This window comes from Lynx canadensis, chromosome B3 (assembly GCF_007474595.2).
Source record: "Lynx canadensis isolate LIC74 chromosome B3, mLynCan4.pri.v2, whole genome shotgun sequence".
In the NCBI taxonomy this organism is placed as follows: Eukaryota; Metazoa; Chordata; class Mammalia; order Carnivora; family Felidae; genus Lynx; species Lynx canadensis.
Genome location: NC_044308.2, coordinates 20,540,074 through 20,563,057, shown reverse-complemented (window position 1 = coordinate 20,563,057; position 22,984 = coordinate 20,540,074). Strand labels below are relative to the sequence as shown.

The 22,984-nt window shown below is 53.3% G+C and overlaps 2 protein-coding genes across 4 annotated transcripts in view; one reads left to right on the top strand and one right to left on the bottom strand.

Moving 5' to 3' along the window:
* Window positions 1–10,286, top strand: part of APBA2 (amyloid beta precursor protein binding family A member 2) — a 222,062-nt gene extending 211,776 nt beyond the window's left edge. For 2 of the 3 annotated variants that reach the window (XM_030317530.2, XM_030317529.2), the window contains 2 exons: window positions 6,217–6,357; window positions 9,000–10,286. In XM_030317530.2, the coding sequence (XP_030173390.1) occupies window positions 6,217–6,357; window positions 9,000–9,071 (213 nt within the window). In that variant the 3' untranslated portion in view covers window positions 9,072–10,286. The remainder of the gene's footprint in view (window positions 1–6,216; window positions 6,358–8,999) is intronic. The other variant, XM_032593581.1, reaches the window with a different exon arrangement.
* A 1,036-nt stretch (window positions 10,287–11,322) lies between these two features.
* FAM189A1 (family with sequence similarity 189 member A1) overlaps window positions 11,323–22,984 on the bottom strand; it is a 287,059-nt gene continuing 275,397 nt past the window's right edge. Inside the window, exons 11-13 of the mRNA XM_032593500.1 lie at window positions 17,488–17,694; window positions 15,824–15,898; window positions 11,323–14,704 (exon numbers count right to left, since the gene is read on the bottom strand). Of these exons, the coding sequence (XP_032449391.1) occupies window positions 14,382–14,704; window positions 15,824–15,898; window positions 17,488–17,694 (605 nt within the window). The 3' untranslated portion in view covers window positions 11,323–14,381. The remainder of the gene's footprint in view (window positions 14,705–15,823; window positions 15,899–17,487; window positions 17,695–22,984) is intronic.

Below are 22,984 nucleotides of genomic sequence, written 5' to 3'. Positions count from 1 at the left end.
TCTGACCACCCTCCCCGGCCAGACAGAACTCAGTCACTCACACCACAAAACACAGGGCAGGCTGGGAAGGTGGCCAACAGTGCCTATGACAAAGAAGGGAAGGGTGTGGGGCCATCTGGCCAATGTTGGCTGCACCTTCCTAGCTGTGTGGCCCCGGGTGAGTCACTTCTCTGGGCTTTCCTCAAAATGTGGTTGTGAAAGTAACTAAGAAAACCTATAAAGCACACTGAGACATTTTTTTCTGCAGAGAAAGGCCCCTTGGCACTTGCACCCAGGCATAGGTGCCCATATCTGCATCCCCTTTGAGACTTCTGTCCAGGACAGTGTGTCTGCCCCAGGAGCAGGCCAGTTGGTGGTCTGGCCTGGCCCTTCCCTGCCAACACCCTGCATACATAGGTGCCCTGGGCACAAATGGCTACCCCAGGGCCTCTGCAAAAAATTGACTGGGGTCTCTGCCTGTGGCTGCTGTGAACATTATGTGGATGGCATGGGCTCTGTGCTCAGCGAGGGGCTGAGAGTGGCCTTCTAGGGCCTACCTGAGTACCATTCTCCTGAGGAGCCTCCCTTCTGGGTTCCTGTCTGGTGGCTGAGGGAGCTGCCTGTTCTTGGGGACTATGAGCCCAGAACAAGCCTGATGCCCCTCCTCCCCACAAACACTTTCCCTTTCTTCAGCTTGTTTAATCAACAGCCTGGGGTGCCTGGGTGGCTCAGTTGGTTGAGCCTCCGACTTCAGCTCAGGTTGTGATCTCACAGTTCATGGGTTCGAGCCCCGAATCAGGCTCTGTGCTGACAGCTCGGGGTCTGGAGCCTGCTTCGGATTCTGTGTCTCCCCCTCTCTCTGCCCCTGTCCTCCTTGTGTGCTCTCTCTCTCTCTCTCTCTCAAAAATAAATAAACATTTAAAAAATCACAACAGCCCGAGGAGGAGCATGGGTATTGGTGAGGAGGTGGCTGCCTCACAGAGAGGTTTAGTAACTTGCCCTGGTCACACAGCTAGTGAGGCCATCTGGGACCATGGTGGAGGAGGCTGGGGATAGGGGGTTGGAAGGGGAGGGCCTCTTGTTTGCATTTGGTCAGTGGTGAATTAAGGCAAGCAGGAAAGTAAAGGGACACGTCCTTGGGGAAGTAGTGGTGAGGACAGATACGGGGGTTTGAGGTGAAGCATGAACCTTCTTTCTCAGAGACAGGGGCGAGGAGTAGCTGGGAAGAAAGGTGACTGAGGAGGGATGAAGGGGGGTCTCTGCAGGTGGGGTTGGCCATGCCAGCTCCACATAAGTGGCTGGGAGGCTGAGGGCAGTGAGGAGAGCAGGGGGGCTTCTTGGAAGGTTTGGGAGGTGTGAGGCCCATCTACCAGGCCGCTGCCACCACAGCCACGGCTCAGCCACGTCAGTCATCTGTGGGGGCTGATGAGTGCCACGGGCTCCATCGCTCAGCAGGGGCCTTGTGGGAGGAGAGTGTTTGGGAGAACATTCTGGAGGCCTGAGGGTGCTGGCTATTCCTGACCAACGGCCTCCTCTGAGGACAGGAGAGCTATCCTTTACCCCTCACAGCATGCTCAGGTTGGAGTGGCTTCACCCAGCCTCCCCACAGGGGCCTGGCCTGGTAACTTTTCCCTCCATGTAGTGTCCTGCTGCCTTGCAGTACTGGAGCTCTCCCCTGGGTGGCACCTCTCTCATGACCACCAGCCTCCTGTCCCCAGGGCCAGTGAGGCTCTCAGATGTGCCCTTCTCCCCTCACCAAGCCCCACCAGGAGACCTGGCTCCAGCTGGCCTGGGGCAGCCACAAGGCAGCCGGTGTCCTCCAAGCAGGCCAGCTGTGACCAGGGAGTCCCTCAGCCTCCACAGCACCTGACCACAGCTGGGTGGGTGGTGGCAGGATGCCTGGCTTGGGACCGGCATCAGTCAGCTCCTGCGCAGACCCATTGTGGTTTCCTGCCTTGATCACTACAGAAGTACTTCCTGCACCAGGTGGCAGTGGTTAATGTGCAAGGTAAGCAGTTAGCTGAAGGATGTCCCAGCACTGGGGCGTTTCAGTAAATCTCGGTGCTGTCCCATGAGAGGTGAGAGGGAGGGGTCCTCTGCACGGCTGTCAGTGTGCATGTGCACATATGTGTATGTGCATATGTGTGTGCTTGTACATGTGTGCACACGTGTGTTTGGGGGACATGCTAGCCTGGGCTCTGGCCTCCTCCTGGAGCTTAGTGACCCTGTCTTTCTTCCAGAACGAGAGGCCCCATGTGGCTAAGAAGCTACATTATGTTGTAGAATCGGCCTCTCTCACCCCCTTTTCTTTAGCCCCAGCTGTCTCCTAGGACATCCGTTTTTTGTTTTGTTTTAATTGTGATAAAACTGATTATCATCTTTTAAAACACTGTTTATTTATTTTGAGAGAGAAAGAGAGAGGGAGGGAGAGAATCCCAAGCACACTCTGCCCTGTTAGCACAGAGCCTAGAGGGGTTCGATCCCATGAACCATAGGATCATGACGTGAGCTGAAATCAAGAGTTGGACGCTTAAGCAACTGAGCCCCCCAGGAGCCCCTCGATTATAATCTTACCCATTTTTAAGTGCTCAGTACATTCACACTGTTGGGCAGCCAATCTCAAGAGCTCTTCATCATGCAAAAGTGGAACTCTGCACCCACCAAACACTGACTTCTCATTCCTGCGCGCCCCCCCCCCCGCCCCCGGCTTCTGGCAGCCACCATTTTATCTTCTGCTTCTGTGAACTTGAATACTCCAGGTGCTTTATGGAAATAAGTGGGATCAGACAGCACTTGCCCTTTTGCAACTGGCCTATTTGACCCCCAGCATAATGTCCTCAGGGTTCATCCACCTCGTAGCATGTGTCAGAATTTCATTCCTTTTTAGGACTGAATGATACTCCATTGTAGGAATAGACCCCATGTGGTCTTCCACTCATCCATCAATGGACATTGATGGGTTTGGGTTGCCTCCACCTTTTGACTGTAGTGACTCATGCTGCTCTAAACATGGGAGTGCAGGACTTCCATTTTTCCAATCTATCTAGTTTCATTGTTGCCAGTACTCGGAGGCCCCCTGATCCATCTGTCTGGGGTGTCAGTCCATCTGTCTGTCAGTTCTAGGAACCAGGAAATGGAGCCACAACCACAGGGCATCCCTGTGGAGCTGGTGTCTGCAAGGCTGGTCCAGTTAGGGAATGGCATTTTCTGTCACCATTTCACAGAGGACTAAGGGACAGGGAGGTGAAGTAACTTGCCCTCCACACTCCCAGCTGGAGCAGAGCAGGGATTGGGCCTGAGGCCAGCTGTTGGGAAGAGCAGACCCACACTCCCACTGCCCACCTTCCGACGCTTGTATGCAGTGGGAGGGTGTCAGGGGGAGCGTGTGCATGGATTTGACACCATTTACGAGCAGTGCAGGGGCCAATAAGTTTGTATCTAGGGCCCAGGGCATTAGTAACCAATGTAAGTGCTCCTGAAGCCTTGATTAGGGCTTCGGTGGTGGGCCAGCCAGTCTCTCCTCTGACTAGGACTGCAGGGACCATTGTGCCCGCTGACAGTGGTGTGCCACGCAGCCAAGTTCCCCTGAATCCTCTGGAAAAGTTTGCTGACATCTGAGTTAGTCTTGCACAAGTGCTTTTTCCATTTTCAGCTTCATTACACCCAGAGTACAGTGCATTAGTTTGCAGACAGGCCACGGATGACCCACTTAGCACTGTTTCTAAACGGATCCCTCCTCTCTCTTTCCACACCACCATTCAAGAAATCAAGATGTCTCCCACTGGGAGACACCAGCCTTCTCCCCCACAGAAGTGCACCCCGTGAAGTTGGAATGCCCCACACCCTGGTTCCTGTGGGCACCTCATTTGGGAAGGCTGGGACCAGTGTGTGTGTGTGCATGTATGTGCTTGTGTGTGCACATGGCCTTCTCCTCAACACTTCCTGCTCCCTTCTGTCCTCTCCATCTGCCTGACCCCCAGATTCCAGCTGGGGTCACCTGCCAGGGTGGGGATCCATCCTCCCGGCAACTCCCTCTGAGGGTGCAGAGCTGTTTTCTCCTCCCTCTTCACCTTCTGTCCTGAATCTCCGTGACTATGGAGGAAGCTGCCACCAGGGATTGAAGATTGCACCTTCTCTGGTGTGTCTCCTTCTCTGCTGTGGCCGGGAGCAAACTGGGTGCTTCTTGGTAAGGCTGGGAAGTGAACCAGGTCACCCCGAAGCACCTTCTTCAGGATCTTCAGAGAAACAGTTACAGTGGGGACAAAATGCCCTTAAATCATTTGGGAGGGGGGAAGAAAAGAATAGAAGTTACTCCTTAATTCTTGTATGGAGAATTTGGGCAGTCAGGCAGGCAGGGAGCTCCCCGTTTCTGGAAAATGGGTGGCCACGGCTCACCCTGCTTCTCTCCTTCTGCCTACCCCCCGGTTGAGCCTGGACTGTACCGAGTGCTCAGGTTCCAATACTGTGACCAGCTCTGGGCAGGAGTCCAGTTGCCTGGGCAGTGGTGGCCTGGGACTGTGACATCAGTCTGTATATATGTCCTCTACCAGAAAGACAGGGACCCTGAAGGTTGGGAGGGACCCACTTTTTAAGTTGGTTTAGAAAGGCCTATGGCATTAGTGACAAGACAGGATCCACAAAACAAATGACAGATGGGAATCCTGCATGTGGTGCCAGGGCCAGCCTGTGGTCAGTGGCCTTGTAAGCCTCTGGTGGCCTTAAAAAGTTGCCATGCCAGGTCCTAAGGGAGGGAAGGGGAGGCAGGCAAGTGGGGGAGAGCTGTCCTGTTTAAGGGGATGGTCATCCCCCCAGCAACCTTAGAAATCAGAGGGCCCAGCTGAATGAGCAGGACTGGCAAGGGATTGGATGAGGAGTTGGCCTAACAAAGGCAGGGGTCCTTGGGATGAGGGCAGGGGGTGTGTACCACAAGGCATGGAGGAGAGTCTTGGGTCATGTAGAGCCTTGCTATGGAATGAAAAGAACAGTGAGTCAGGAAGAAGGGCTTGGCTGTCCCCCTGCATCTTCCACCACCTGTGGTTATGCCTCCTGCTGGCAGGTTGGCCCTTGACCTCTTAGGGTGCTGACCAGAATGACCTTTCCTGACTCTGGGTTGGGGTTCCCTGCCTTTTCAAGTCTAAAGATGCCCAAAAATGTCACAAAATCCTCAATGAGATGAAAGCTGTTTTGGTAGTGTTTCCTGATTAAGGAAAGCAGACCATGAGGATAAAGGGCCACCGTGAATTCCGTGAGGCCTTTAGATGACGTGGGTGGCCCCTGGGCACTCTGGGGACAGGGTTCTGGCAGCCTAGGCCTCTGCTGCCTGGCTCAGTCTCCAGCACGGGTGGTGGGGTGCAGCCTTCCAGGGCTTCTGAGATAATGCTGAGGAAGGGGCAGCCGGGGTCTAGGCAGTGCCAGCCGCAGTGCCTGTGGTCAGGTGCCAGGGTGGGTTAGGCAGGAGAGACCTCCGGTGGCCAGCAGACTCTCAGGAAGCCTCAGCTCCAGGGTCCCTGCTGTTGGACCCCTGCGTTGGGTCCTTGGAAAGTGTGGTGGAGAGGCACCTGGAGTCCTCTCTGCCCCCGCCTGCCTCCACATCTCCAGGACTTGGGCACTGCTTCTGTGGAGCCATCAGGGTGCAGCTGGCCCCCCTCCTGTCCCTGAGCCAGCAGGTCCCATCTGGGACCTGCTGCCCTCTCTGTGTTGTCTGGGCGGGCGTCCGCCTTTCTGATGCCACCATCTTTAGGGAATCCCCAAGTGGGTGGATTTCACAAAACTTAAGGCCCTCATCATTTCCCCCAGCTCTTTCTGTTTGTTGGCTCGTGAATTCATCACCTCCTCTTGAGGTGGGAACAGTGATTTCTTCAGTTCAAAGAGGAGCAGAGTGTGGCTGGTGGAGAATCTTGTAGGATGTGTTCAACTGCACACACACTACCAGTACGCTACACTCCCCTGACCCAGGAACAGAGGCTCTGGGATGGCTGAGGGGGCAGAGCCACTGTAGGGAATCTGAGGGCCTGCAAGGGTCTCCCACAGGCCAAGCTGTTGACTTTATTGTTTTTAGCCTATTCCAAATCATAAATGTGCCCGTTGGTGAGTCAGCAGTTTGCATACATAAGCAGTTGTCCTGTGGGTTTCTTTTTCTGCGTGATTAATTTCCCTGCTTCCGTGTTTGGGGACAGCAGTGAGCTCCTTGTGGGCATGGTGAGGACTTGCATGCTGACCTGATGCGTGTCTGCTTAGATCTGCAGCCTCATGAGAGGGGGCATCGCAGAGCGAGGAGGCGTCCGAGTCGGCCACCGCATCATTGAGATCAACGGGCAGAGTGTAGTGGCCACAGCCCATGAGAAGATAGTCCAGGCTCTTTCTAACTCAGTTGGAGAGGTAAGGCCATGCCTGTCACTTTGCTGGAGTCAGAACCTGAGTCCAAGGCCATCTGGGCCCTACATTTCCATGACTGACATCTGTGCCCCAAGTGGGGTATGTGAGGTGCTCAGGAAAGCCACTGGTTCCCCCCGCCCAGGAATACCTGCCTTCTTAGGAGAGCCATCCTTGCTGGAATCTTGGAGCGTGTCTGTGCTAGTCATGTGCTTCCACCTTGACCTGTGTGACCCACCCCCTCTCTAGGGAGCCCTGGGCACCCACTGAGCTGCTGGGCTGGGCCTCTCACCCAGGGAGTACCTGTGACGAGGCTGAACGGCTGCATTTGGCTGTTCACTCTGGCTCTGTTTGTGCAGCCAACAGGAGGGCAAAGGTGGCTGATGCCTTTTCTAGAACTGGATGTGCATGCTCAGTCTGGGAGCTCTTCCTTCTGCAGGACCCCTGCCCTTCCAGGGCACGAGGCTCTGGCCACCCCGGAAGTGGGGTCACTGCTCCGCCTGCTTCCTGCCGTCTTCCCATCCACAGAGCAGGCCAGCCGTGGCTGATGCACCCTTTCCTGCTTCTCTGGCTTTAACCTTCCTCCTCTTCTACTTCTTTCTGGCATCGGAGCAATGCCAGCCTGAGGTGGACGGGGGTAGGAGGAGAGGGGCACAGTTTTCCTCAAGGAGTTCACAGGTGAACAGGGTAATTTGGGGTGAGAAGTAAGGTGTTCAGAGTATGTGAAATGGAAGGAGGCCTCACCCAGCACGAGTGTGTCTGGTGGGTCGGAAGAGGGGTCTGTTGCAAAGGGGCCCGTGCTGGGTGGGAGTTTGCATTTAATTCTGAGGGCTGTTGGGCCTCTCAGGCTCTGTGGCCATGTGGGGAAGAGTGTGGCTTCCATTTTGGTAGCCACTGGGGGTAAAGCTTAGTCCCTGGGTGGATGCTGTTTCTGAGGGGGTTTCTGACCACAATTCCTGAGGTCTACTCGGTTTTTTGTGAAACTACCAGGCTGGGGGAGGAATCCTATTTTCCCATAGATTGATGGTGGCTGATGGCTGGCTCTCAAAAGGGAGAGGGGGCCAGGTTGGCACCATTAGTGTCCTTTTTTACAAAGGGCTTCCCAGGAAGGAAAATCTGATGTTTGAAATGGCCACCCCACTGGGGCGATCAGCCTCAACACCTATGAAGAAGCCAGTGGAGTGAAGGAGAAATGTTTTCAGCTCTTCAGACCTGAGATGAATTGATATTCAAAGAAGCACAAAAGTGGCCAAGGGTGTGGCTAGGAGACTGAAGTATCTGCCTGTGTTTTCCACCATCCCTGAGCACATTTGGAAAATTAGTTCCTCGATAACAAGACTTGAGGTTTGGGGTGGGTTTCAGATTGAGGAATTACACAGAATATTCTTCTGGTGGAAAAAGCCATGCTGGGCGTGGTGGATGCACTAAAATCTAAATTGATCAAACATATCCTGGGGGCAGGGACAGGCAGGGGGCAGGTGACACTGTAAAAGCCATCTGCACAACTGGCTTCTCTGGGTTGGTCACCCAAGGGCCTGAGACCTGGTTGCTTGAGGAAGGGCAGCCCCGGGAAGGCCACACCATGCGCCATCCCCCCCTGCCCTAGGTCACCTCTTGCTGGGCACCCAGGAGAGTGAAGCCAGTGGCACCCGTGCCAGCCACACCTCCCAGAGCCCCAAGGCCTGAGCCTGGCACAGCCCTGGGCTGGCCCTGCTGGAGCAGAAACCACCTTTTCTGTGCATCCATTGGTCTCATTCTTCTTCCCAGTGCCCTCACAGGATTTGGGGGGATGTGCCCCACAAGGGCAGTCTCCCTGGGAGGCCATCTTGTGCCTTGCTTGTGCCCCCCGGGCCCCCTTGGATCCAGGGAGGGAGGCCAGGCCCCCAAAGGCTCATTTGCTAACTGAACCCCAAAGGATGGAGGGGCCCGAGGTCCCTGGCCCTCCTCCATATATTCTCAGACCCCGGAACCCTCACTTTTCCCTGGCTGCGTGGGAAGGGCTTCAGAGGCCTGGGAACCCCCCAGCCTGCCTCCAGCTGAGTGGGCAAATCATAGTGACAATTAAAAATCTGATTTTTTGGGCGCCTGGGTGGCGCAGTCGGTTGAGCGTCCGACTTCAGCCAGGTCATGATCTCGCGGTCCGTGAGTTCGAGCCCCGCGTCAGGCTCTGGGCTGATGGCTCAGAGCCTGGAGCCTGTTTCCGATTCTGTGTCTCCCTCTCTCTCTGCCCCTCCCCCGTTCATGCTCTGTCTCTCTCTGTCCCAAAAATAAAAAATAAAAAACGTTGAAAAAAAAAATTAAAAAAAAAAAAAAAAAAATCTGATTTTTTGCCCCTCTGCTGTCAGCTTGAGCTGCAGAAAAAACTAGCACTTGAGCTTGTGTGAAACCCTCTGAAGACCCGGATGGGGAGGTCCAGTAAGAGTATACAGTGTCAGGAAATGCTTTCTAAACCTTCATTGACGACGTCATTTTGCCTGCACTCTGAAAGCTGGTACTTTGCACAGAAAACCCTCAGGGGGTTTCTGCAGCCAGCCAGTTCCTGGAGTGTTTGTTCTCACTTGATTGCATCAGGGGGAGGAGAGAGGCCTTCAAGGGGAGGGGAGAGCCGGGAGCAGCGAGAGTCTGTTCAGCCCCTGTCTCTTTGACAGATCCACATGAAGACCATGCCTGCGGCCATGTTCAGGCTCCTCACGGGCCAGGAGACCCCGTTGTACATCTAGGCCCACCCAGCCTGCACCGCCCAGCCCACCTGGGTTCAGAGGAGCTGGACAGCTGGACCCAGGACTTGACCCCTGACCCCACAGCCCACCCAAGGACACTGGCTTCTCTGAAGGGTGTGCCCTCACGACCCACTTTTTTTTTTTTTTTTTGGACAAAAAGGGGTATCTTTTCATCCAAGGAGAGTCACAGGAACCAATCTGTGTAGAACAGTCAAGTGTTTTGCCGCATTCTGACCCATTTCCTCACTGCGACGGACAAGGGTGTTTGTCTGTAGCTCTGTGTGGTGTGGAGTGTGTCTTTCCTCCCTGAAGCCGTGGAGAGCGGACGTGGGCGCTTGCGGACACGGCCGTGGAGGGGCCCCGCGAGGACAGCAAGCTCTGGGGGGCCAGTGACCGTCCCTTCTGCCCGGCCCTCCCCCCGTCTGGGGGCCCGGGGTGCCTCGGGGGAGGGCACCCTGACAGTCCCGAACAGCCCCGAATGGGCCGATTCTGCCGCTGCGGCCGGCTCTCGGGGTGTGACTTGTAAGTGACGTCTGGGAACATGTGATTGTATTTAAAGAGGAGGGAGACGTTCCTGAGTTAAATAAAAGATGATGGCTACAACACAGAAACTCCATATTTATTTAGATAATCTCACGGTTTTGACTTTGACAAGCCATTCTTCAGACTCCAGGGTTTTCAGATGACCGGTCGCGATGCCTGCAGCTCCTGTCCTCCCCTCGAGGCCACCCCTTCCCCCCCAGACCCCACCTGCCGGGACACACTGGCTCCTTCTCCCAGGGACGGGGGGCACAGCTTCTGCCCTCTATTTAAAAATCTCTGTCTACACACACGCATTCACACACGAGCTCCCTCCCCCACCCCCCAAAACCAAAACCACCCTGGGAATCTCTGCCATTCCAGGGGCAGCCAGTGGTGAGCGCAGATCACTGGGCGAGCCAGGCGTCACCGCAAGAAGTATTACAGCGTGTGTAAATACGGTGAAACGTAGTCTAGTTCAGTTCCTTCGAGGTCAATGTTAACCGACGTCATTTTGTCTGGAAGTCTCTTTTTTTGGCCCAGGCCTTGAAGAATACACTGTGACTTAAGAAGCCTTACCATGCAGTAACTAAAGCTTTAGGATTACTGTATTCAAGGAGTGACCTGTGTGTTGCATGCAGCCGACCTTAGGAAGACTCGCTAATATCACTAATAAACTGAAGTCATAATAAAAAAGCTGTGTGCGTGGCTGGTTTGTCAACTGAGAAATGGATGCCCAGCTTCCCTCAACCTCAACACCTCACAGCACGGCTCTACAACGGTGCCATGTGCTGACGGCATCCCCTTCCAGGCCGGGGCCTCCGGGGGCCCTTTCCAGTGAGGTTGGAGAGGTAGGTGCTCCAAGCACCAGGTGTCAGGCCGGGCTGGCCGTGCAGTGACTACAGGGTCAGTGACGGAGACAGGTCACCAGGTCTGTCGGCCCATCCCATCCCAGGGAGGACACGGGCTGCTAATTTAATAAGGGAGAGAAACCTTTGGCTTCTCTTGGTTTAAATTTCAGTGATCTCCAGAAGAGGTGAGTTGTGAGTCCATGTGTGTATGGACCACACATCCCAGTGGTGTCTGCTTACCTCTAGGGTCTTTTGTGGCCTGTCCCCTGGCATGGGGAGGCAGGGGTCAACATAGGCTTTGGTCAGAAGGCCTGGTGATGGGTGTTCCCCTGTTGATCTGGGGAACCTGGCCTGGTAGGACCCACCTCTCTCTGCTGACAAGCGATCTACTCTCCATGCTGTGAGCTACTGATGAGGCTCTTCACATCTAGCCAGAAATGGCCCATGCCCTTGGAGCTGGAGGGAAAGGGTGTCAGCTCAGGAGAGCCAGGGGTATGTGGTTGTGTTGTCCAAGACAAGGCAGGGGAACAGACTCTGGAGAGGAAATCTGTGGGCAGATGACACGGGGGGTGGGGGTCCCACCAAATGATACACATAAAAAGTTCAGATTGAAAGAGATCTCTGAGCCAGTGGCATGCATTCCTCCTGGAACCCTCGGATGTCACATGCACAGACGGAGGGACAGCTCTGGGCCAGCACTGGGCGTACCTACATGTGTGCAGTCACCTGCCCTCTGCCCCCTCACCCCTGCCCTTCTCTGGAAGGATATTGGGAGACACGGGCGGCCATGGATGCCTCACGCTCCCTCCTGCCTCCTCAAGATCCTTCAGAGGCACACATGGGCTCTCTGCCTCTGTCCCAATTAGATCCAGAGACACAGAGGCCAGAAATAGTTTTTATTAAAACACTGATCATTATGAAAACACCTTGAGGTACATTAAATAAATACAACCTTCAAGTTGTACAAACAGGTCTCCTGTGGCTTGAAAACAATTTCCTATAAATTCTGCCTAATAGCAGCATCTGTGAATCAATACAGCTGAGGGGGGGAGGGGAAACACATCCATCTGAAATAAGCTTTCTGTTACACGGTTTGTTACAAGCATTTAATTTGCATTGTCATCAGCTGAAGGAGACTAAGTCCTTGTGAAGGATGAGCCCCGCTTGTTTGCCACAGAGATGGGGTCCAGAGCTTCCCCCACCTCGGTGTTCTTTTGGCCCCCAGGCAAATGGCAGTGTCTGGACAGGCTGTGGCCCCACGCCAAGCTGACCTCCTTTGGGTGGTGGGGAAAAGGCAGGGAGAGTGCCCAGGACCCAGGCCTTTGCAGGTGGGGGTCCCATGCCTTAGCTTTCTGGCACAGCCCGTCAAGCTCTTCCCTGGCCTGCTGATGCTTTAACAAGAGGGGTAGGAGAGGGTGCACCAGCAAGGGAAGGAAAACAGCTTTCCCCCTGGCCATGCACCCACGTGGTCTGGGCTTGGGGCGCTTGTTGCTGGGGCTCTTGGCTCTCACATGCCGCTGAGCAGAGCAGGGTCTTGGGTACTGGAACTGGCGAGTAGGGTCCCTGGCTCATTCCTGGTGGCTCTAACTGGTACTCCTCTCTTCCCGGGACCTTTGCTGGAAGCCAGGACCCAGGGCCCCGCCAGAGCCCATGTGGGCCAGCTGGGGCCCTGAATGAATGGGCAGAAGGTTCTAGCTGAGTGGTATAAAATTGGGTACAGTTTCCTCAATCGCAAGATAGAGTTACTATGAGAGCAAATGCAAAACTGAGCATGAAAGGATGAGAGAAGGGCAGAGCCCTTGAGAATGTCCAGGCCTCTGGACTTCGGGCCAGAGCGCCCACTTGTACCCACATGGAGACAGAGGCTGCAGCAAGAGACCCAGATGGCGGAGAAAACAGTGCCCCGCCGCAGGGAGGAGAAGCAAAAGCCACAGAACAGCAGGGCAGGCTCCCAGTGGCCGCTCACAATGGCTGCATAATACTGATGCCCCAGCTCCAGCCCAGAGGTGGGAGCGGGAAGGAAAGGGGCTGGCCTCAGACTGCAGGCTTAGGACTCAGCCCAGGGACACTGCTGTGTGCAGGCCCCCAGGCTCAAGTGTGGGCCCCCCACATGCAGGTGGAAACCCCTGCAGCTTGCTAGGCTCTGGTTCCCCACCCCAGAGACACTGAAAATGCCCTGAATTCAGAGGCCAGGGCATCGACAGCCATGGACGCTTTGCTGGCAGGCTCAGGGGAGACTATTTGGAAAAACCATCAATTAACTGTACCTGTGAAGGGATTTGCTTTGAGGGACTTCAAGAGCCCTCAGCTGAGAAAAATTAGAGAAGGGATTTCCCATTTTATAGTCTGGATAAAGTGCTCATAATTCATCTCCTGGGTTTTCCGATGGAAACGTTCCGGTTGGCATCAAAAGGCCTTGGGTATTTTTTCAGCTCTCTCGCCTCACCCAGAGGTGAGGGAGGCAATGGCCAAGACCATCACTGAAGCAGAGTGTTCGAAGCTGACTGTCCCTGAAGGCTTCCCGCACCTCAGTTCCTGGGGGCTCCAGGCGTCTGGGCTGCAGACCCTCCCTGCCCCTCCCTCCCCAGCTTCCAATCACAAGGACGTGCCCTCCGCACATTGGCTACAGTGGGGTGCAAGGCAGAGGACAGCACGCAGACCCCAGACTGCTGAAAAAGCAGCAGTGGCAGTTGTCAGGTCCTCCCCCCGTGCTCCACATGCCAGGCCCTTGGGCTCTTGGTTCAGACATGTCAGCTCTGGGCTGCCTTGTTCAATGCAGGCCACAGCTCAGGTGCTAGTGGCCACTGTTGTAGATGGCACAGATACAGGCATTCCCACTGCCGCAGAAAGTTCTTGAAGACAGTGCTGCTCCAGGGCCATTTTTGAGAAGTGGCAGCTGGTAATGTTGCCAGAACATGAGGGGCAGGGGGACCAAGAAAGTCAGAGATGCCCAAGCTGCCATTGCAGAGAGGCTGGGCCTGCCTGCCCCACGTCCCCAGCTCAGTGTGTGTTTTATAGAAAGATATGACTTACAACCTGCAAGCTCCAATGCAGATGTGGCCACTGCCTGGCTGGGAAGGGACTGCTCTGGGTCATCAGAGACTTGCTTTCTCAAGAGGTGCACAGATCCTGGGACACAGGCCTCTTTCCCCAGACCTTCACCCATCCAGGCCATCCTGGGGAGGGCAGACACAGGGAAAACCCCCAAAGGGGGTCCCCAAAAGTATCTACAGAATAGGAGACCATGGACAGAGAGCCAGAGAGAAAGTGGGGAGGGCACCCCATGGAGGGAGGGTAGAGAGGGGAGGCCCAGGAGACTAGGTGATGGTGGGGCAGAGGTGGCGGGGGGTGGGGGGGAACGCGTCCAGGAAAGCTTCCTGTCGTTCCGGCTTGCTGCCTGGAGGTGGCCCGAGGCCCCCTATAATGATTTGTTCCCACAACAACCCTGCTTCCTGCGGGCAGAGAGCTGGGCCTGGGCTGCCATCCGTGCTAGAATTACCCATTTTCTTTCCAGTCAGCACATGATAAAGGGTTGACTAGTGAGTGATACAAACCATAGAAGAAAATGGTCTCATTACTTGTTCTCCTCTATCCACTAAACACTCAACTAAATCAGAAGTGAGGGAGAATCTTGCTTTTTGATGGCCATGATTTTGAAGATGCTTAGTGTCTCCAGTTCCAGGTGCTACATGCCTGATAAAAACCCAAAGAGTTCACAATGGCCACGAGAGTCATTTTTCTGCATCACTGGAATAGGTAGGAAGTGTCATCTCCAAGAAAACAATGGACTGGATCCTCCGCAAGAGAGGGACAGCAGTTCCCCATCTGAGCCACCCAGAGATACTCCTGGGCTTCAGCCCCTCCCTGCACGCACAGTCGCCTCCAGCAAGGACACTCTGGCCCAGGCCTGTCTGTGTCCATGTCAAGACCTGTGACTGGTTCACACCTGGTCCAGAACATTGGCACTGAAGATGGCCTCGTCCACGTGGTGCTCATCGGACGTGACAGCCGGGCGAAAGGTGCCCACCACATGCCGTACCTCGGGAGGGAGGGCACAGTTCGAGTGTTCCAAAAATTTAGCCACCAAAACCCTGGTGTCTGCATGGGCCTTGCCGTCCATTAATGAGTGTGGCTGCTCTTTGAAGACCGTCTGTAAGGCCTCTGGCTTTAACCGGCGGTCCATTTTCCGGGGATCTAGCTGCCCAGGTGGTGAGAGCCGGTGCCGACAAGCACAGGAGGCCGTGGAGGAGTGAGATAGGGAAACTAAAAATCAAGGGAAAAGATAAAATCTGAAAACAACCAAAACAAAACAGAAGGCAGCTGTTAAATGAATTTTTTACAAAGCAAACACAAGGCTATTTGAGACAAGCTTTTTGGTGGGATTTCCATGGTCCTGGGCTGGCGCCCTGGGAGTGTCCTGTGTCCCTTCATCCCTGGTGTGGCCTGGCCCTTCTCAGCCCTGAGTTGAGCTGCTGTTAACCTAGAAGGCCCACAGCCCCCCTGGAGCTGAAGGACTGGGGATGGGACAGCAAAATGGGAAGTGGGCGGGGAGAGAAGGACAGGTGCAGGGTAGGGATTCCCCCTTCCTTTTGTCTCTCTGCCAGAATTCCTGAGCTCACAGGGCACTGACCCTTTTCAGCCTTCCCTCCCTCAATGACCTTTGCCCCTGTGGGTCCAATGGCATTAGAGACAGGTCTGCCTCAAGATCAGAGCTGGGGGTGCCAGAGGGGCAATGAGAGCACCCCCCACCGGGTCAAGGGTGGACAGGAGCCACTTCAGATGCATCAGGGCCCTGCTCCTAGTACCCACAGGCCCAAGGCCAGGGGACCTGGAAGTAGCTCCCAACAGGGCCCATGGCTGCTCTGGATAACCCAAGGAGCAGGCCCTGGTCTGATGGTGCCTCCAGAGAAAGCCAGCCCTGGCCAGTCTCCTGTGACCAACTCACCAAGGACCAGATTAAGGCCTGACTTGCCCACAGCATGTGTCTGGTCACACAGAGGAAACACATTCTGGGTGGTCTGGCCTATTTTTGATAGCAATGGAGCAAGCCTGATAATTAAGCATGAGAAACTGTAAAAAAAAAAACAAAAACAAAAACAAAAACAAAAAAACCCCTCACACGTGAGGCCAATCTCCCCTCAAAATAGCATCTCATAAATACAGTGAAACAAATGGCTGCATGAATGTCAAGTCAGTTATAGGCTCTAACATGTCCTCTTGAGAGAGAAGGGAAGGGAAGGCCGTCCTTTCAAAGCCCACAGGGCTGCAGAGCCCGTGCTCACAGGTGACAACGGGAGGGCTGGGCTCAGACAAAGCCCACCAGTCACTCCCCAGCCCCCCATCTCGAAGCAGGTGTCAAAGCGTTTTAGAAGAGTATCTCACCGGTCCCCAGAGCAGCCCTGGCCAGTCCTGCTTCAAGGTCCTGGCTGCAGGAGGGCGGATGCGAAGAGGTGTTGCCTTAATCAGAGAGAGAACTCCGGTAACACATGAAACGGAAAAAGGCATTCCCGGTAACACTATAATCACCCTCCCTCGGGTAAGAGATAGATTTTAGATGCTGAATAAGCAGAGGGAAACTCGTGAATTTACACAAACCCGTGCATGGATCACACAGGAGCAGCCCCGCAGCCGGCATCTGCCACAGGGCAGGCGGTGTCTCCCAGCTGGGCACAGCACAGCAGGCAATGCCACAAGCAAACCCAGTGTGTTTCATCAGAATGCCACCCCTCCGCCCCATCCCATGTCTGAAGGTCCCGAGAGACCCCGGGGAGGCACATGCTTTTGACATGTAGAACAGTAACTGTCCTGTGGAGCTGCGAAGAGGCTGTGCCGACAGGGTGGTGTGGGGACGCAGAGAAGGCACTGTGACTCGTCTTCTCTCCATCCTCACCCCTAAAATGTAATGGTTTGTGGAGTCCAAATTTCCCTGAGGGGAGGATAGGCCAAAGGAAGCCATCAGGGGGCCACAGAGTAGACACTCCCCTAAACATGCACATGTAATAGCCCTAGCAGAGAGGAGAGAAGGCTGAGCCTGGGTTCAGAGGAGCCCAGCACAGGGGAAGGAGGTATGTGTGTGGGGGGGTGCTTCAGGAGAAGAGTCTTATGGGATCTTGTCTAGTGAGCTGGTAACTGAATGTGGGAGGGGAGGTAGCGAGATAGAGGACTGTAGGCCAAAGAGCTTCCAGGTGCAAACTCTGACGTCTCCACCAGCAGGGCCCTGGTAGGCAATGACCTCCGTGGGTTCCTAGTTCCTTCCAGGGATACACTTCTCCTGGGGCATGGGTCTTGTCTATTTGGAGGTCAGCTGGCCCAACACCACTGAGTCCAGGCAGCCAGGGGGCCTCTTCAGGGTTCTTACAGTTTCACTGGACGAAGTGTGCAGTCCAATGGCCCTGCAGCCATGATACCCACTAGTCTCTACTGGCAAAGACACGTAAGAGTCATGTGGGTGATTCTGACCCCAGCTCCAAGCCACACACATGGAGTGCTGCCAAGGGTGCCCAGGAAATGCTACTGGAGACACACCCCTTCTGCTGGGGGCAGCTCCAGCTAGAGGGCACCCCACCCACCTAGAGCCATCACTGAGACACAGACATACCTTATGTGGCCCTGGGTCCCCCAGACCACTCAGCAGGCACTGGCACTTCCAAAAGGGTGGAGCCCAGGCTAGTCCTGGCTGATGGATGGATACAGCCTGTGGTCATCTGCCTGACCTGAGTGCCCACCTGGGCCCCAGAGCTGGGGTACAACCAGCAGGCTAATATCAGGGGCTAGCTGACCTCGAGTGGGCTCTCATCACCCCAAGCCTTCCATCCTTTCTCTCCTTACTCCCCAGCCAGAAAGTGGAAAGCCTGGTGGGTACACAACAGGGGCCCCTGACTGTCTCTCCCTCCCTAGAGCCCTAGGGCATTAAGACCACATTCCCAAAGTGGCCCCTAAGCCGAGGTCCCAAGGCCTGGCCTTGACTCTCAGCTCACTGAGGCCTGCAGTGTCCAGGGCAGGGTAGGGCACACGCTGGGGGCACAAGGGGGCTGGGCCAGTCGTACCTGCCACACTGGATGCACACGAAGTGGGGTCGCTGGTGGAGCGGGCCACACGCCCGGGACCTGGCAGTGCCTGCGTGCCCTGGTCAGGGCCCTCAGGGGACTCGAGGTCAAGTGGCAGGGGCTGTGAGGCACCCACAGGGCCCTCAGGGCTTAGGCCTGGTGCGGTGGCACCCTCGGATGCCAGGAGGCTCGAGCTATCTGCGGGCTCTGCAAGGCAAGGGACCTAGTGTTAGAACTGGCAATGGGCCACCACAGAGCCACCCGAGACAGGCACAGTGACTGCTCACACCCCTGATGGAGCTGAGAGTGAAAATCTCAGCCTCCTGGAGCTCCCCCACAGGGGGCCTGAGCAGTCTGCCCTTCAATGCCAAATCTAGACAAACCTGTAATCCTGGGGGCGTGTGAACACCGAACAGGTCCACAGATGCTCTGTGGTGTTAGAAAGGTTTTGGGGGACACCAGATGATCTCTCAAGAATCATTCCCAGGAGGGGTATAGGGTGGGGGCACGTACACGCTTCACACTCCACAAGAGACTAAAAGTTGGAAACCAGCCCCATCTCCTATCCAAGGTATCCCTTGGGGGATCTGAAGTACAGGAAGGTGGAGGTCAGAGGGTGCTCGATGAACAGGGTCCACGTAGAGAAGGGCAGGGCTCAGGGGGACATCAGGGCATCCTAGCCAGGTCCTCATGGGCCTGAGAACCTGCCTGCCCCACACAGAAGGGTACAGCCTGGGGCCTCGAGTGCAAGCCGTGCACTGGTCAGGCAGGTGCAGGAACCAGCCTGGTGATGCCCACCTGATTCTCAAAGTGTGGGCTAGGCCAACAGCATCAGCATTGCCTGGGGATATGGCAGAATTCTGACCCAATGAGTGAGAAACTCGGGGGTGGGCCCAGCCATGGGGGTTCAAACAAGCCCCTAGGGGATTCTGATGCCCCTTAAGTGTGCAACCCACTGTTATATCCCTGTGATGCTGGTCAGATCGGGCTCTAGCCCCTCACTACTCCAAGGGCCTTCCTTACCCGGGGGTACTGGATCAAAATCTGTCTTAAAATCTCAGGGGACCTGTGTGCACATTTTTTAAAGCTTGAGAAGCATTGCTCCCTCTGCTCTTTGATCCCATCACCAGGCAACGTCACAGCTGCTTGCTGTGAGGCAAATCACTCCACAGGGGTAGATTTTTGAGGTGAGCAGCTCACCTGGGGGATGCTTTGTAAGACTCACAGGAGCCTGAACAACTCCAGGGTGGGAAGCTTTGGGGTCTGTCCCATCCATCCCTTTCTGTGGGTCCTGTGGGAGGCCTCTCTGTTTCCAGTGCGCTCTGTTTCTGGGAGCTTCCCACTGCCACGAGGTTTACAGGTGACTTCCCACGTAATCCTCATGGCCCACCAGCTAACCACTCTGGAAACACCGTTAAGCGACCTCAGGGGAAGAGGGTTGTGAGGCCGCCAAGTGGTGGAGCCGGTTGGAAGCAGCCCACTTCTAGAGTGCTCTTGCTTCCCCAGCCCTGCACTGTCTACCCTTGCCCTCTCAATAGATGCTGTTTCTGGAAAACAGAAAGATGAACCGAACCTCACAAATCATATGCAAAAAAAAAAATCTTCAGGGGTGCCTGGGTGGCTCAGTCAGTTAAAAGTCCGACTCTTGATTTCTGCTCAGGTGTTGATCTCACGGTTCGTGGGTTCGATCCCTGCATTGGGCTCTGCACTGATGGTGTGAGGCCTGCTTGAGATTCTCTCTTGCTCTCCCTCTCTCTGCCCTTCCCCTGCACATGCTCTCTCTCTCAAAATAAACTTTAAATAAACATTCTTCAGAATGATTAATCCTTTTCTTTTTTAAAATACTAGAAGTATAGTAGTAGAAAATAGGAGAATAAGTCTACACTTAGGGTGGAGAAAGACGTTGTCACCATGATGGAAACCAGAATGGAAAAGTTTGATAAATCTGGCAAGAAAAATTCTGAAACTGTGTATAGCAACAGGCATCATTAACAGGGAAAGCATCCCTACAGTGAATAGGAAAAGTGAGAAAATGTCTCTATTTAAGTGATAGTTTTCTTATAAATCTACCAAAAAAGAAAGAAATAACCCCACAAAACACTGCAAAAAAGTGGACCCTAAACTGACCTACACTTAGGTACTAAATGTGTAAAAAGCTGTTCACACTCAATCTTGTGTGTGTACTACAGTCACCTGCAAGAGTGACAAAGATCACCAGGAATGACGATGTTTGGGGTGTCATAAACACTGCTGGTGGGTGTGCAAACCAGCAAGAAAACCTTCCCAGAATGCAATGTGGCCAACACATCAAAACCTAAAATACACATTTCCTTGGCCTCAGCAATTTCACTTTTAGGAATTTATTCTAAGGAATTGATTGGGCAAACACTCAAAGGTGAATGTATAAATGTAGAGAAGAAATACTGTATCATTAGAACACTTCAAACCAGAAAGCATAATTATTAATTCTATCAACATTACACAGAAGTATATTAAAACTATTTTGAAGAATATTTATTTCCTGCTGATCCTCCTTGAACTCAGCTTTCTTGCTTTTTTACAGCTTTATTGAGGTATAATTGACATACAAAAACCTGTATATATTTAATATATACCATTTGATGAGACTGGATATAATAATATACCCTTGGTCCCAATTTTTTTTTAATAATGTTTGTTTGTTTGTTTAGAGAGAAAGGGGCAGAGGGAGAAAGAGAATCCCAAGAAGGCTCCTTAGTCAGCGTGGAGTCTGACACAGGGTTCGATCCCATGACTGTGAGATCATGACCTGAGCTGATATCAAAAGTTAGACACTCAGTCAATTGACTGAGCCACCCAGGTGCCTCAGTCCCAATTTTCTTAAAGTCTGTGATAATCCAATGGCTGAGTTCATCAGGAAAACAGAGTCACAGAGAAAGAAATGTGACTTAGCTCTGAATATCTATAAGTAATGGAAAGATAAGATTAGGGTAACATTACAGGGAAAGCTCGTAGGCCAAGACGGTAACTCATTCTTGTACACCCTCACTGGCTTGTGCTGTGAGACTGTTTGTACGGTAGTAATAATAAGTGGACTTGCAGTTTTTCACCTAAATAGATCACAATTTCTCCTAATTAATGTATGATGATATATTTAGCATACGTAACATATTTTCCTTAACTCTTACCAATGGACTTCATTGTCCTTGTAAGTTTTTATTCTTATGAAAAACAAAAGTTATCTTCATGCTTATGGTTTTATTTTTTGTTTTCTTCTTCTTTTTCTTTTTTTTTTTGCATTATTCCCCTCGGGCAGTTCTAGAAGTGTGATCACCACATCTAATGGCATAAACATTTTATGGCTCTTTATCAAGATGCTCTGTCAAAAGGGTTGAGTTCCAAGCTGCCAGTCAGGGCTGGGTAAAGCACCTGCCTGTGGCCTTGCCAGCATCCATATCCCCATTACTATTTTATTTCAATAGGTGAAAAATAATACTAGAATTTATCTCCCTCCCACCCCCCCCCCTCAAAAAATTTTAGAGCTAAATTTGTGAGTCCGACAACGTTGTAGGATGCAAGAGAAATCACACAAGAATGAATCACATCTGTCCCATGGTTGGGCACATGTACTAACAATGAGCAGGCAGAAACCAAAAGTAAAAACAGAATACCATTTACAGCTGCTCCACAGAAAATGAAATTCCTAAGTATGCCCTTAACAAAACATGCTCAGGATCTGTGTTCTGAAAATGATAAAATACTGATGAAAGAAATCAAAGAAGATCCAGATAAACAGAGAGACAGACGTACTATGTTCCTACACAAGAATGTTCAGCTTTGCAGGGATAGCAATTCTACCCAAATTGCTCTACAGGTTGAATGCAGTTCCGGGGCACCTGGGTGGCTCAGTCTGTTGAGCGTTCAACTTCAGCTCAGGTCACGATCTCATGATTGGTGAGTTCAAGCCACCTGTTGGGCTCTGTGGTGACAGCTGGGAGCCTGGAGCCTGCTTTGGATTCTGTGTTTCCTCCTCTTTCTATCCCTCCCCTGCTCATGCTCTGTCGTCTGTCTCTCTCTCAAACAATAAATACCGCCCCCCCCCAAATTGAATGAAATTCCTATTAAATTCCCAGCTAGAGTTTTTATAGATACAGACAAGTGGATTCTAAAATTGACATGGAAATACATAGACCCTAGAGTACCTAGAACAATCTTGACAAAGAAAAGCAAAGCAGAGGTCGGGCTTGCCTGATATTAAGGCTCACCACAGAGCAACAGTCATCAGGAGAGGGTTCTAGTGGCGGAGGGACAGACACACAGATTAATGGAACAGGATAAGAGGGCCCAGAAATAGACCCATGCCATTATGTCCAGCTGGGTTTTGACAAAGGTACAAAAGCAATAAATGATCTGGGACAGTTGGATATGCATAGCCCCAAAAATGACATTGACCTCAACCTCAGCCCATACAGAAATTACCCAGTGTGGGGGGGCATCTTTTCTACAGTGAATCCTGCTTGGCCTGCCATCCCATGAGCCTCTGTCAGTACTTCTCCATATATTCCTGCCCACAGAGGCCTGGCCCCTCTGCCAGGAGTCGGTGCTGGAAGCAGCCCCGAGCTTCTCAGTCAAGCCCAGTTAACTGTCTGGAGCCTGAGCAGTGAGGAAGGCCTAGCCCGGATGAATTCCTGACTCCTCTGCTCATCACTATCTGTCCTGGACTCCAGGAGCCACCAGGCTGCTCGACCTTTCCAACCAGAAAGTCTGTTTTCCTCCAGAACTTGTGTTTTCAGGAGTGATGGGGCTGGAATGGAGAAGGGGGAGCCCCCTCAGCCCAAAGTCTAGAATGCACTGGGGGACTGAGACACACTGTGCCCTGAAGTAGTCTCTAGGAAGGTCACAGGACACCACCTCTTAGACACAGCTTTTGATGACTGCTTGGAGCCACCAGGTAAAGGACAAGGTCACTTTCAAATCCCACAACTGCAGAGACCAGGCTTCCTACAACCCAGAGGCATCCTCACAGAAGGATGGCCCCTTCATATTTCTCAGATGTTAACTAAGAGTTGGGGTCAAGGGCAGACATCCCCGGGACTATAATGGGTGTCCTTCCTGAGACCCTTAGTCCTCTCACGAATTAGCTGAGTTCTGTCTCTGAACAAACCTGCCCCCATGAGTCCACCTGGGGACCCAAAGAAGATGGAAACACCCAACCCTCATCCATGTGTCCCTCTGCTACTCAGGCTTGTCTGCTCTCCTGACACCTCAACTACCTCCTCATCTCTGGCTTTGCCTTGTGGCTCCCACCCCACATCTGAGATCGGACCTTCCACATTTTTCCTTCAATGCCTTCTAGGACACAACTGGTAGTGTCCTTTCCCCAGTGTCCTCAAAGCCAGTGGGCCCAGAGGCCCAGGGGCCCAGGCCTGGCCCCTTCCTGAGGGAGGAGCCCAGTGGATGTGAGCTTGGTACAGTTTTTGCTCAGGGAAGGGTCCATCCCAGACTGAGTCAACCACTC